General features: G+C 34.7%; 1 protein-coding gene across 4 annotated transcripts in view; it reads left to right on the top strand.

The window, feature by feature from the left end:
- The window catches only part of LOC150080468 (PTB domain-containing engulfment adapter protein 1-like), a 247,292-nt gene extending 231,753 nt beyond the window's left edge, over positions 1 to 15,539 (top strand). For all 4 annotated transcript variants that reach the window (XM_090382028.1, XM_090382025.1, XM_090382027.1 and 1 more), the window contains 2 exons: positions 9,962 to 10,122; positions 14,916 to 15,539. In XM_090382028.1, the coding sequence (XP_090238154.1) occupies positions 9,962 to 10,122; positions 14,916 to 14,999 (245 nt within the window). In that variant the 3' untranslated portion in view covers positions 15,000 to 15,539. The remainder of the gene's footprint in view (positions 1 to 9,961; positions 10,123 to 14,915) is intronic.
- Positions 15,540 to 16,218: the final 679 nt, after the last annotated feature.

The following is a 16,218-nucleotide window of genomic DNA, read 5'->3' as shown; positions in this document are numbered from 1 at the left end:
CCTTAGTTGCTAATGCTCCTAAAAACCAAATAACAAACAAACAAACAAACCACTCTCTGTCATCTCCCACTCAACCATTCCTTTATTCATTGTAGCAACTTACCCTTAATGCCATATCTCTCTCCAATTTGTGCAGCAGTCTTCCATGTGCCACAGTATCAAAAGCTTTCCTGAAATCCAAGTATATGATATGAAAATTATTTTTGGCATTCAGTTCCTTTGTGACCACATCATAGTAAGCAATCAAATTGGTCAGACAAGACCTCCCTTTGACAAACCCATGCTGTGTCTTAACTATTACTGCAGTCATGTCTAGATGATCCTGCAATGCTTCTTTAACCAGTGATTCCATTATTTTCTCCGAAACACAAGTTAAACTAACAGGTCTGTAGTTACTTGTGTCACCTTTTGAACCTCCTTTGTGAATTGGAGATACATTTGCACACCTCCAGTCCATGGGGACCTCCCCTGAGTCCAAGGAAGCTCTCATAATTATGGCTAAGGGTTTGCTTACCTCCTTTGCTACTTCCTTTAATATAACTGGATAGATCCCATCCACCCCGGGTGCCTTCCTTATGTTTAACTTCAACAATTTCTCCTCCACTTTGCTCTCAGTTATTACAAAATCACTTAGCTCCCTGTTAGCGTTTGATAAACTTCTGGCACTTTCCATATTTGAATAACTCCACATGTGTGAATGTAGATGCAAAATACTCATTCAGTTTATCAGCTACCTGAGCACGATCATCAATAGTCAACCCATTTATGTTGTGGTCCAATCTGATTCATCCCTTTCCTTCTAGAGCTTACATAATTGGAATTTTCTATTGGAATGAGCAGAAGCCTGAAAAACAATATGCAGGATATTTCAGAGACTGCTGGAAATCATTGCGGTACAAGTAAACACATGGGTTGTGTTAGGGTAGCTAAGAATAGAAACAGGTGCATGTATACTTGCGTGTACACCAATGCTAGGAGTTTAGTAAATAAATTTGATGAATTTAAGGGTTTGCTCAAAACATCAAAGGCAGATATTGTTGGGATATCAGAGACGTGGTGTCACACAGATATAATGAATGCAGAACTGAAATTTGGGGAGTACAACGTCTACAGAAAGGATAGACAGGATAGGAAGGGGGAGGAGGGGTTATGCTATTAGTTAAAAAACACATAAAATCCAAGGAAGTGAAGCCAGTCGACATCGATGCACAGGGCAGTGTCGAGTCAGTTTAGTGTGACATAAGCATGGGTAAATCAAAATTGAGAGTAGGAGTGTGCTATAGGCCTAATGACTCTGATGAGTATAATAAGATACTGTACAGGGAAATAGAATGGGCCAGTAAATCAGAGAGTCTTATAATGGGGGATTTTAATTTCCCAGATATTGACTGGAATTTGTGGGTTGGTCACTCACACACTAGCAAGGCTTTTGTGGATTTATTGGATGATTGTTTTCTACACCAGCATGTTCGGGAGGCAACTAGAGGGAGTAATACTCTTGATCTGATTATCAGTAGTGATTCTTCATGCATTAAGAATCTGCAGATAAAGGAACCACTAGGTGGCAGTGATCACAGTGTGCTGAAGTGGGATTTACTCAAGGAGGTAACTACCATCAGAGGTAAAGGAAAGGGTTTTTGCTTTCGTAAAGGCGACTATGATGGGCTGAGACAGTATTTAAATTCTATACAGTGGGACCAACTGATGATGTTACCAACAGCAAATTCAAAATGGGAAGTATTCAAGGAACTAATCTTGGAAACTACCAGGCTTTACATACCAACCAAGAAATATTGTTCAAGGTTCAGGCCTAAATGGTTGTCAGATGAACTAATGAGACATATGGCAGAGAAGAAAAATGCATGGGATACATACAAATTAATGGGTGACATGGAAGCCTATGATAGATATAAGTTGGTCTGTAACCAAGTCACAAAGGCGATTAGGCAGGCAAAGGCAGATTATGAGAAATACTTGGCAAAGGTGCAAAGAAAAACAGAAAAGAGTTCTTTACCTATTTAAACTCAAGAAGGAAAGGGATGAATCAGATTGGTCCACTGGATGTTGATGGTTCAACAGTTGAGAATCCTGCTCAGGTGGCTAACAATCTAAATGAGTATTTTGCATCTACATTCACACATGAGGAGTTATTCAGGAAGGGGAATGTCGTAGGTGAAGTAAACATTGGCAGTGAGCTAGATGATTTTCTAATAACTGAGAGGAAAGTGGAGGAGAAATTGTTGAGGATTAACATAAAAAAGGCACCCGGGGTGGATGGTATCTATCCAGTTATATTAAAGGAGGCAGCAAAGGAAGTAAGCAAACCCCTGGCCATAATTATGAGAGCTTCTTTGGACTCAGGGGAGGTACTCATAGACTGGAGATGTGCAAATGTAACCCCAATTCACAAAGGAGGATCAAAGGCTGACACAAGTAATTATAGACCTGTCAGTTTAACTTCGGTTCCAGGAAAATTAATGGAGGCACTGGTTAAAGAAGCACTGCAGGATCATCTGGACAAGAATTCAGTTATAGCTCAGACACAGCATGGTTTTGTTAAGGGCAGGTCTTGTCTGACCAATTTGATTGGATACTATGATGTAGTCACAAAAGAACTGGATGCAGGGAATAACTTTGATATTATATATTTGGATCTTAGAAGGCTTTTGATACTGTTGCGCATGGAAGACTGCTGCACAAATTGGAGCAGTGTGGCATTGGAGGCAAATTGCTGCTATGGATAAAGGGATGGTTGAGTAGCAGAAGACAGAGAGTGGTAATCAATGGACACTGCTCAACGTGGACCAATGTTATTAGTGGAGTTCCTCGGGGTTCAGTGTTGGGTCCATTGTTGTTTTCTGTATTTATAAATGATATAGATGATGATATATCAAGTTTAATGTCCAAGTTTGCAGACAATACAAAGGTTGGCAGGGTTGTTAAGGACACTACTGATGCTATGCTGCTGCAACAGGATCTGGAAAGGTTGAGCAGATGGGCTGAGAGGTGGCAAATGAAGTTTAACATTGACAAATGTAAAGTACTACATATGGGAAACAGTAACCCCAGATCAACGTATCAACTCTGTGGTAGTACGCTGGCAGTGGTAGAGAATGAAAAGGACCTGGGGGTAATTGTGCAGGCAGAAATGAAGTTCTCTGAGCAGTGCAGACGAGCTGCAAGAGTAGCTCATGGTGTCTTGTCAATGATATACAGGAATTTTTCTAGCAGGGATAGGGATGTGATTATTCCCTTGTATAAGGCATTGGTCTGGCCACACCTTGAGTACTGTATACAGGTCTGGGGGCCTCATTTCAAGAGGGATGTAGAGCTGCTGGAACGAGTACAGAGAAGGGCAACAAGATTAGTGAATGGAACAAAGGGTTGCTCTTACAAAGAAAGGCTTAAGTTTTGCAAATTGCAGAGTCTGGAGACTAGGCATCGGCGAGGTGATCTGATAGAGGTGTATAAGGCTTTGAATGGCTTGAGCATGCTCAATGCCAATGGGATTCTTCCTCTTGCTCAGAATAATCACCTGAGAGGGCATAAATTCAAATTGATGAAGGACGGATGTCGGATAGATGTGCGGAAATTTGCCTTTAGCCAGCGGGCAGTTGGTTTGTGGAATAGACTTCCATCACTTGTTGTTGAAGTTGATAGCCTAAACAAATTTAAGGCTCAGCTGGACAGGTATTTCGAACGAACGGAGGGGTGAAATGGGAGTAGTGGTTGTGCTTTTTTTTTTTTTTTTTTTTGGCTGATTCTGAATAAGCTTGCTTTCTTGCATCATATGCCTCTACTAATGCTAATGCTAATAATTAAAGAACTCTTTGCTGTTTTTCTTTGCATCCTTTGCCAAAGATTTCTCGTAATCTGCCTTTGCCTGCCTAACCTTCTTTTTTGACTTGATTAAAGACTACTTTATACCTGCCAGAGGCTTCTGTGTCACCTGATACTTTATATGCATCCCATACATTCTTCTTCTCTGCCACTAGCCTCATAATTCATCTGACATCCATTTAGACCTAAACCTTGAAAAGCATTTCTTAGTTGGAATGAAAGCCTAATAGCCTCCAAAATGAAGTCCCTGAAGGCTTCCCATTTGGAATTCAATGTTGGTAACATCGTCGGTTGATCCCACTGCACAGAATTTAAAAACTCTGAGTCCTCTGCAGTTATATTTACGAAAGCAAAAGCCCTTCCATTTAGCCTTGATGGTAGTTACATCTTTATGTTATTCCTTTATCTGCAAATTTTTAATGCATGAATAATCACTGCTGATAATCAGAGCAAGAGTATTACTCCCTCTGGTTGCTTCTCGAACATGTTGCTGTAGAAAACACTCATCCAATAAATCCACAAAAGTCTTGCTAGTGTGCGAGTGACCAAACCACAAGTTCATCAATATCTGGAAAGTTAAAATCTCTCATTATAAGACATTCTGATTTACTGGTCCACTCTATTTCTCTTCACAATTGCTCATTATACTCATCAGATTCATTAGGCCTATAACACACACCTACTCTCATTTTTCCTTTCCAAGTGCTTATTTCACACCAAACATACTCAACACTGCATTGTCCACCAACATCAATTGAAGGCACTTCCTTAGATTTTATGTGTTTCTTGACTAACAGCATAACCCCCTCCTTCCTTCCTGTCCTGTCCTGTTTATCCTTCCTGTACACGTTGTACTCCCCAAATTCCAATTCTGCACTGCTTATATCTGTGTGACACCACATCTCTGATATCCCAACAATATCTGCCTTTGATGTCTTGACTAGCACTTCAAGCTCATCAAACTTATTAACTATACTCCTAGCATTGATGTACAAGCAAGTACAGTAGATTCCGATTATTTGGGCCACCGGTTAATCGGGGCAGCCGTTTATTTGGGGCAAATCGTAAAAAACAGAACCCAATCGTGAAAATAGCCAGGGTTTACTTTGCTTAATTGGGACAAAATGCCGTTTAATCGGGGCAGGAGTCCGCAGCACTGAAGATTACCCTACGATTGTCTCCGACCGTACCATGTAGTTTGGTTGGATTTCTTGAGGTCACAACCATAAAACAATAAAAACAATTAGCAGTCACCTGTTTATTTGGCTTTTGTGTTAGTGAAATCTGTCATAAACTGATAGTAAACTTGATCTTATTGAATTTGCGATAATACCGACAGCTGGAATTCTGGGGGTTATTATGGTAAAATGTGTTTACACTTCTATGGAATCTTCAATCATATAAAAAAAAATAATTTTCAGAATCTTCTCTTCATTCCTATTTTTAAAGCTTCGTAATTTGTTACTCCATTCTCACTTGCGCGTATCGTGTTACTTGTAATTTGTGTGTGCCATGTTCTTTGTTATTGATTGCTTATCTTTTTACTGTTTTAAATTTTAACCCCCACCCACAAATGAAAGTGAACAGAAATGTCAACTAGTTTAGTTAGTATGTACATATTACAGTACATATTAATTCTTCCGATTATCACGTATATTATTCAGAATTTCACATATCATTTAATTTTTTTAATTGGTAAGGTAATAAAGGGTAAATTTTTCTTAATATATCTTTACTTTTATAGCCTGTGGATAATATTACTCCTATTTTCACTAATTAGAATCGCTGTTTAATTGAATTAAAATTCAATTCAGAAACGTGATCATAATGACCGGCGCTTATTACACATATAGTGAACGGTACTTTACAATGGTGACTCCATCGTAACGTGATTTGATTGTAAAGGGGGGGGGGGGGGCGTTGTATTTTTAACTATTTACGTGAAACTTCGGATAATTGGGGCAGCTGCTTAATCGGGCCAAAATGCACTAGTCCCAATGTGTCCCAAATAACCGGAATTGACTGTATAATGCACCTGTTCATATTCTTATTCATCCTAACAGAGCCCATGTATTCCTATTATATGCAAATTATTATATTATTATATGCAAATATTCTTGCACACTTTCTATTTAAGTGTACCCCATCCCTGTAGACGCAGTCTCTCCTGTCAACAAGCACAGACCAGACTGAAAAAAATTCTACTTGTTGAGCCTTGCACAATATCTATAGGGCCGAATTGATCAACAAGGCTCTCATCATATACTCTCTCCTATCGTGTCTCGGCAGAATTGCAGACACTTTCACATTCAACCATAACTCGTGACTTTTTTCAATATTGCCCGTACGTGTTGGGTAAATCTGCAGATCTCTTACTCTTAAGACGGAAACACACTATTATCATGTCACGGGACTCTCGTCATGTCACTGTTTAGTGTAAACTCTGAAGTCGGTTGGTGAAGAAGTGTCACTGTAATGTAGGGTGACCAGATTAAAAATCTTATATCTCGGGATACTCATGCTTATGTTTGGGGTATTCATTCCTCATTTTGGGGTACTGGCATTATATCCGAAAACTAAACAATTTTAATAACAACCATTTTATTTCTATATTTTGTTGATTTTTACAAGTTTGTGGAATGCAAAATTAGTCAAATTTTAATAAAATTAACCGAATTATAGCCCCTGGTTTAATTCGGAAAATTTTATTGCAAGAGTTATAAACACTAAAGGCAACTTTTTATAAATATTAACATCAAATGTTTTACCTAATTGTTTACAATACACATTCAATAAACCTGATTTATTTTATCAAAAAGAAAATATTTACCTAGCAATACTTTTCAGTTGAGCCAATTTTCTTTAACAGTTTTTCATTTTTTAGTGCATTTGCATAAAATTCTTTGCATGACATAATGTGATTGGTTTTCGGCAACAGTTCTCCTTCAACATTCTTATTTCTATCCTTTTTCCACGCATTAAACATTGAGCTAAACACTCCCTCACTCATTGCATTTGAGTGAGGCAAAGCAAAAACAAAATTAATATTTTTTTCTGTATTATGTACTTCATAAGCATTTAAAATTTTTATCCAAGCATCTGTGGTATTTTTGAGGTCTTTTATCGCAATATTTTTATGGAATGATTTCAACAGAACATATTTTTAATGCAGAAAATCGATATCGATATTGGGAATTTAAATAAAAAAAAAAAAAAGTGTTGCCTGAGCCTTAAACCATTACAGAAAATTAATGCAGAAAATTGATATCGATATTGGGAATTTAAATTTAAAAAAAAAAAAAAAAGTGTTGCCTGAGCCTTAAACCATTACAACAAAATAAAAAAAGAAGTCAAGTAGAATGTAAAAGGTTACAAAGTAAGCATGATATAAATATTCTATAACCCTCTTTGTAAATAGGATAGAATGTCGTTTTTTGAGTCTTTAATTAAGGGTGCATTTCAACAACAACTTTATCATCAGTTAATTCTTTCTTCCTAAATAATCATCTCAATGGGTTGTTTTATGATTTCTGCTTTTTTTCAAATTCCCCATTTCAAATGTTAAAAAAGGGGTATCTTGGAAATTTTATTATAATTCCAAAAGGGTAAGTTTGGCAACTTGTAACGTTGTATATGTGTTATTCTCTTTGAAGAAAGCTAAAGTGAAATGAATTGCCGCAGTTCATCCTCCTCTTCAGATTTTGAAGAAGATTTAGAAAATGCATGCGCTTTTCTTATAGCCGAGAAAACAAAAGAGAGTAAGCAAAGAATACACGACATAAACTGGAAGAGAACAGAAAAAGGCGAATTCCATCATTTACTGCAAGACTTAGAAGAAGATGAAAATCATTTCAAGATGTACTTAGAGATGAATAAAGAAGAATTTAATTTCCTGTATAATTCAGGATGACATTCAAGGGCAAAATACGCAATTTCGAAATTCAATCAGCACTAAGGAAAAATGAGTTGTATGTTTAAGGAAAGTTGAAATACTGCAAGTTTAATTTTGAATAAGTATGTATTGTCAAAATACAAAACAAAAATTTTTAATGAAATTTAATTACAACAAAAAACTACTTATCAACCCTAAAAATTGAACTTGTAAGGCCAATCGGGCTAGCCAGGTGGGTAAAGTGCCTGCCTGACAACCCAAAGGTCGCGGGTTCGAATCCCGCCTCGGGCTTCGATCAGAGTAAAATGCAAAAAAACTTTGAGAGGTGCATTACGGCCACAGAAGCCGATGTGCCAACAACTAACAAAAAAATAATAATAAAAATGAAATTGTAAGAAATTGTTATGAGTTGTGCAAATTGAAATGATCAACTTATTTGTCCTCTCAATTTGTTAATTATAATTCTGTTGGTCTATTTTCCTCCTTTGGCCATTTTTGAGCATCCCTGTGACTGGACATTTGCGGTGAGTATGCCGAGTAGCTGGTCGAAGTGGAGGGTTCTTCGGAATAGGCACGGGAGCAACATCCTTGATGTTGTTGTTATTTGTTTTCGGATATTCTTACTTGTGCGCTTAAAACAGATTATTTACTTCTAATTTAATATTTTATTAGCATTTCCTCCATTTTCCTCTTGTCACGCCTAGCAAAATTTCTGTTCGAACAGAAAAATCTGAGCTCCTGACAATGTCAATTCGGCCTTGAAACCCGACGTTTTATCTTGTGAATACAGCCAATGACAACAGTGCATCTCTGAGCAATAAACTAATTGGTAAATATGGCTCCCCACATTTGACGTTGGACATGTATACAAGTGAAGTCTCGTGAAGTGATAGTAGTGAGTTTCCACCCTTAATGTCATTAGTTCCAATGTGCACAACAACATCACCTTTTGTGCCCTTAAAAGATGATATCTTCTGTACAACGTCATCAACTTTTCCCCCTGGCAGACATATCCTTGTCCTGTTCCACCTATCAAGGGTTATAAAGGAACCATTGGTCCTAAATGGACTGTAGGACCAAAGGTTCCTTTGTACCAGTCATTCTTGGTATTTTAATAATTTGTCATAAACAGTAATGCCGAGTGTCAGCAAATATATGAACAGCAATGCCATTTTTATAAATAAAACTTTTGATTCAACATTTCTGAAAGATGCAACATCTACTATATTATCTTTCTTGAAGCAATCACAATCAGTTTATGTCTGACATACAATCCAAACATAAATTCACAGATGTGGATGTTAGGTAATCTAATGTTTAAAAGCATACTGTACTGGTAGCCAATCATATGGCTGTATGTTGACATAAAATGTTTATTTTTATTTATTTTATTATTTTATTTTATTTTTATTTTCAGTGAAATTTAATTTCTAGTGCAGTGTGGGCTTTAAAACACCTGCTTTTTCTGAAAAATCTGTTTTCTTGTTCTTTGGTAAGAATTGATTTATAAATAACTTTTATCCAAAAAAGAACTTTTTTTCTTTTTTTTTTTGGATAAATCAAAAAAAAGGACCTCCTGTTCTTCTGCTTACAGATACCTGATCTCTGTTTTTTTTGAAAATCAAAAGTTGACAACTATGGATGAGTAAGATATGCATGGCTGATGTGCAGATGTATTAATATTACTTCCTTTCATCAGTTTTGCAAAGGATACATATGGTTGGTTCATGTTTGATCTGATGAAGTTACTGATTTTGTCACTCCATGCCTGCACCTACTCATTGCATGCTTTTTTGTGGAGTTCTCTCCTATAATCCACCTGAGGAATAAGAGAGAGATTGGAATAATGATTGATCTGCTTAGCCACACAATATGTTTATTCATTTCAACAGTGGATTTCTTGCTAAAACCAATCAGAAAATTTATTGTTTGCCGATTGAAAAATTGCGTTCTCATTCATGCCATTAAGAAAATTCTGCTTTGAATTTGAAATTTTGAACTAGCTGTGTTCTGAGTTTATATCCTAAGCACAGAAATAAACTTCTTTCAATTTGGAAGTGATAATAGTTTTGAAGTACTCAGTACGTTAGACTATTCTTTGTTGAAATAAGGTTTCATATATTTCACTTATATTTCTTTCTTTAAATAGATTATTACAGTATTAAAATGTCGTCATTTTTTTTTCCCCTCAATCTGAACTTAATGAAAACTAATTTTTCTCATTTAAAGGTAAAACAACAGACCTCTTTGGATCTGAACCGTTTAATCCATCACAGAACCAAACAAATGAAGACCCATTTGGAATGGGAGATTTTAATGCAACCACTCTTCATGGTGTAGATTTGGAACATGCCATTGGGGCTATTGATAAAAGATTATTAGAAATGAAGGTAAAAATTATATTGGATTTGATACATTTCCTTTACAGAATTACATTTCCACTTTACATTTATCTATAATCCTTGACTTTTTTTTTTTTTTAATAATTATAGTTCACCAAACAATACAAATGCAGGTCAGATACAGGCAGAATAAGAATTAAAATTCTTATATCTGAAATTTTTTTTTTTTTTTAAATGCACTTAATATTATATCTGTTAGAGAAACATATAAATGAAGACCTGTTTGGAATGTGTGATTTTAATGCAGTCATTCTTCATAGTGTATATTTGGACCATATCCTCATTTCTGATATTGATATATCACTATTAGAAATGAGGATAAAAATTAAATTGTATTTTAAAAGAGGAGAATACACTTACAGACTATGGTCATGAGACTGACTCAGTTCTGTTTAAAGTTTTATATACAAAGAAATGTACAACAGCCAGTCAGCCTGCTTTCCTAACAGTGGAAAAACTATCATACTGCCAGTTCCACCACTATGAGTTGGGGATGGGGGGATAAAGTGACCTAACAGCTGGTTTGGTATGGTTATTAAAGATTACGTGGAAGCTGTTTGGACACCTTGCTGGTAGAGGAGAATTTACCACTGTTCCCAACATGTTCTGGTACTAAACATATGTGTTTTTTGTGATTGTTAAAAATTTTAGATTTCTTTCATTGACTACAAATTAAAAGATGATTGAAATGATTATAGGCAGATAGCAAGTACATGCTTTCTTTTCAAATGTGAAGTAAGTTTGTTCAAATACTGTCTTCTAATTAGTATATTGTATATAAGTAACTGGTGATAGATGTATGAGTTAAAGGACATTATTACACACTTGTATGGCTAAATTAGATGAAAAACTTTTCTTTGTGTGGTAAATAAGATTTGCTAAATTAATTGCTTAATAAGCTTACAATTTAGGCTAATTTAATAAATGAACTAAGGTTAGATTAAAAAGCATAATTTAAGGAAGTAAATCTACTGTATGTTGCAGATTAGCCATTCAATTTTTGCTCTGCAATAAAACATTTGAAAATTAGTCCAGAGCAAAGAATTTGCTTAGCTGCTATCTGTTTCTTAGCCAAATATGGTCGAGAGACACAGGTAGCAACCGTGATGCATATTGAACTGATACTATCAGGGAACACATGGGTTCTTTGTTTTAGACTAACCTCCACCTTTTTGTTGCAGAGGTAGGTCTTAAAGCATAGACTATAATGTGCATCAAGTTTACCGCCTTAAAACCCGAGCTAATCTTAAGTTTAAATTAGCAAATATCTGCAACATACATTTGCATGCACGCACACACAGATACCAGTGGCGAACTGTGGCAACGTCATTGAAAACAAGTCTTCCTGTTCCAGTGACTGATGAACACAAACCCACTAGAAAACTTCTGCACTGGTGAGTTTGCCAGTATTGTGGTAATGAATTCACTCTTATTCTTCTCAGTAATTTTTGTTGAATTAACTACTTAATCATAATGTGCAATTTCTAATGATAATCTAGTCTACACAGTTATGTGTCATTTCTCTAGAAACATGTATTTCTTAGCCAATTTGAATGTGGTATGGGCTGGAAGGAAAAAAAAAAAAATGAAAAAAATAACTCATTGGGGAAACCCTATTCCCTCTGCCCGAGGTAAACTAATTACCTGTCCTGATTGAAGAAGCTTTTATGAATTCTTCCCTTGTCCACAACTGAATTCAAACACAATTTCCTCCAAATTAGGGTGTTTGGAGAAACCTCATATTATTGCCACTTGAAAAGGATTGGAGCTGCTGTTCCAAATTTATTGTAGTGTTTTTCTAAAGGAGAATTGGGGGGGGGGGGGGTGAAGATATGAGATCAGAATTGGATCTGTAAACCTCATCAGTAACCAACAGCTGAAAATTTGTTGTTGGACATTTCCTTATTAAGCAATGCCCAAACATATAAAATATACCTACATTCATAGTATATGGGAGGGGAGAACCTAATTTCTGTTGAGCCAGTTTTGATGAAATTTTTTATGGCTTGACAAATATTTCAAAAAAAAATTTAAAACTCATGAAAATTCATTCATAGGGAGTTGAATTGCTACATCCAGATGATAGTTATAGTGAAGACAATAGTTGCTTTATGCCTATGCAAACATGTCTAAAACAGATAAATTGCATTCTAGAGACAGGAGGTTGTCTCTTGAGTTGTCCTTTACAAACACATAATGGAACAAAAAGTAATACTGATATAATGTGCATACTCTGAGTGCATTTTACTTGAAAGTTGGAGACTGTTATGCCTGTAGTGACTATCTGTATCATTGATCATGAAATGTAATTTGGCATGGCAATTTGATTGTTTTGCTAGTCCATTCTTTAAAAAAAAAATTTTATCAGATGGTGAAGAAAAAAATAGTATTAGTATGGCTAAATGATGTAAGAAAAAAAAAAAGAAACATGCACTCATCCTTTTTGCATCGCTAAAAAGTGACCACCCAGTTTGAACTTTACAAAAGTTTGCTTTGGCCACCTTGGCATTTAATTTTTGATCTAGAAGCAATCTAGAACGCTGCCTGAAGGTAAACTTTTTGAAATCCAGCCCTTCAAAATTTTATATTTATGTCCCTTGGTTATTGTTTCTCCTATCAAAGTGACAGTATGCCTCCTTCATTATAATTTACTGATCATCTTCGGGGCCTTATACACATCAGTCATTTCTCCCCTAGGATGTCTAGTTGCCAAGTTTTACCTTCTGCATCTTCTAAGCTGTTCATTCATATTGACAGTGATTAGTGTCCCTCACTAGTCTCGTCACCTTCTTTGATACCAATGAAAGTACTGTCTTTCTTTTTAGGGTGCAGTCTCACTATCTCATACAGAAGATAATGGCTGTGAGTACCAATGCCTGAAAATAGGAATATCAGGTGTATCAAGTCATTTGTAGCGATACCCTTCCAAGAGGTTGGGAAGACTCCTTTGACTGAATTGAGAATCTTGCTTATTCCTTCTGAATGTGCTACCTGTGTTTGAAAAACTAAACTTCGTATTGGAGCCAAATGTGCCTCGTATTTATATATTAGCATTCCTTGAAATTTTGAAGAGCATTAAGGCTAAATTTATAATGCCTATAGCTATTAAATTCTGTACATCTCTTTTGGATTTTGATTACCATAGTTAAACCAGAACAATGGTTCTGTGGAATCTACATCAGAGTAATGCATTTTCTGAAGCAAGAAAGAAAAGACTGTCCTTCTGTGAGGGATCACTTTACTATGACATGTGAATATATGGTGTGAAAGTTACCTTTTGGAAAATGATGTGTTAATAAATGCTGAGGTTACACAAATTGCATCAGTTGGCAGTGGGTCACTTTCAAGTGTTAAGTTTTTTTTTTTTTTGTTGGGGGGGGGAAGTTCCCAAAAAACAGTATTTAACCTGGAAGCTGATAATCTGGCCAGGCACATCTCTGCTGTGGCTGAATCATACCAGATTACCAATCTTCTTGTTCATTAGTGACTGTAACATGAACTAAAGTAGATTCTGAAATATTTAGTTTTTATATTATTTAGTTTTCCACATTCTCAAAAATATTTTTCCCTGTGTGCAGAGAAGTTAATTTTCACAAATTAAAAAAAAAAAAAAAAACAAGAAAAACACCTTGATCTCCAGTGGTCTTTGAGTTTCTGGTGTATTTGTTTAAAATAAACAAGCACACTATAACAAGTAGTAGTAGTAGTAGTTGCAAGAAAGCAAGCTTATGCAGAATCGGCAAAAAAAAAAAAAAAGTCACACATCCAATTTCTCTAAACATTTGTCCAGTTCCTCCTCCTTGAAATTATTTAAGCTATAGATGGAAGTTTGATGGAAATTTGTTCCAGCAATCAACTACCCACTGGCTAAATGCAAATTTCTGCACATCTATTCTATAATTGTCTTTCCTCAGTTTGAATTTATCCCCCTTCAGGTTTGTAATCTGAGCAAGTCATTTTTCTGTATTTCATTTTAACTATTCCTTATAGTAGTATCATATATGAGAGGATATTTGTCCAAGTGACTGAAAAAAAGAACTCTGTATTGGAAAAAACTCTCAGAGTTGTACACAAGTAGGTTCTAGATAGCAAGGTTACTATTCTGATCAAAATTTAGTCTCAGTTTTTGAAAGAAACAAAATGTGCATTGATGTTCTCTATGAGGAATAAAAGTTGATATATCAGATTAATGTGAACTGGTAAGCATTCATATAATTATAACTTAATAGTTTAGGAACAAATAATAGCAATTCTGTTAATATAAAAGTTGTAAAGTTTTAACTTTTTTTTTAATACTGCTAAAATGGCAAAAATGTTTTATTACTGACATAATTTGATGGTTCATGGGAATCAAAAGTCAATATAAAAATTTTGTTATTAATCACTATTAGAAAGATGTGTAATAAGAAAGACAAACTGAAGCAATTTCAAAAAAAAAAAAAAAAAAACCATGCCAAAATCGAAAGAAATTAGGGAATGTTTAACCATATTAGTTTCAAAGCCAAAATTTAATTATATATATATTCTACATTTTAAATTGAAATAAACCTTTTTTTTTTTTATTATTTAATTTGTATATTGATACCTTGTGGTTTGTTGCTCCACCAATTCAAAACAAATCAATCCAGTATTTTTAGCTCAAAACTCTTCTAGTTCATAGGTAGAATTTATAACACACCATGTATAGTAAAAGCAATGCAGAATTTTTTCTTTGCATTTAAAATTAAAATACTGATTTCTATATGTATATCCTTATTGGGTGTTTTTTTATGTATTTACAGGATGGATTTAGTCGAGGATTATCATTTGGCAATGAAGATTTTTCTTTGGAAAGCCTCGATCCATTGAATAACAAAATGACCTGAACAGAAGAGCTTTCCATAGCTGAATGTTGTTAAATGATCTTAAAACATTACAGTACTATAATGTATAAACAGAGCTATGTCTTTCAGAAAGACACTTTTTGCTGATGATTTATCAGCTTAATTTCAGAATAAATATAATAATTTAACTGTAATGAAGATCTTTTATCATCTTTAATTAACTCTTGAGAATAATTTTTTTGACAGTTATTGTCATACACCATTTTTTTTTTTTTCCCCCCAACAGTAAAGTTTCATCCCATTAACCATTAAATATCCTTTTTTAAAGATCCCAACTCTGTCAATAACAGCCAAAGTACCATTAGTTTTAAGAGGCTTATAATTTAGTTGCCAGTTGAGTGGACCTATGTGAATAGAGACTGCAGTTGTATATGTGATATTCCTCAATACTGCTATCTTATTTCATTGAATGTATTCAATACACCTACACTGAAGCATTCTTTAAAATGTACATTGTTTCTTAATTTTTTAATGCATACTGAGTGGAAATGCTTATGTGTAATAAATTGTTCCAACATTTTTGTTGATAGTCAAACTATTTCATAGTTATTTTAAACAGTGAAATAGGTTGTGTGAATTCTTCTTTTCTTTAAAACTTGTATTCTATCATGTGACATGCCATTTAAGTTATACACAATATAATTTTATCATTTTTTAGTTTCTATAGCAAATATATGCCAAAAAACTTATTTTCTTTTATCTGCTAATTTTGTTTTTAGAATTATCCATGACACAAAATACGCATCATTAAACAATTTGAATTAAAGAGTATAGCAGATAATGTAATCTGATAATGTGGTTTGTAATATACCTTTTAGTGGAAGCAGTTATACTTGTATACTGAATATAAGTTTTTAAATAACTTGAATTAAAGATATTTATATGAATCATACTTTGCTTATAATAATTTCTAGTAAAATACATATTTATAAAAATATTAAAGTTTTTGCCTTGGCATGACATTGGATTACCTTATGCACTAATAATGTCCAGCACATCTTATGTTACAGATTCCACTAGTTTCTAAGAATCCTACAGTTCTTCACATATATTCAGCTACATATAGGAATGTCCTTGCACTGTTGATATTGATCAAAGTAACAGCAACTTCATTTGAAATTGGTGGGTCTCATTTTATCAGCCAGTATCCATGCTACTCATAGCTTCACAATGTGCTATGACAGTCAGTTGTAGCACATTA

This window comes from Mastigoproctus giganteus, chromosome 9, assembly GCF_048544385.1.
Source record: "Mastigoproctus giganteus isolate SK-2022 chromosome 9, ASM4854438v1, whole genome shotgun sequence".
Classification (NCBI taxonomy): Eukaryota; Metazoa; Arthropoda; class Arachnida; order Uropygi; family Thelyphonidae; genus Mastigoproctus; species Mastigoproctus giganteus.
This window is presented reverse-complemented; position numbering and strand designations above follow the sequence as displayed.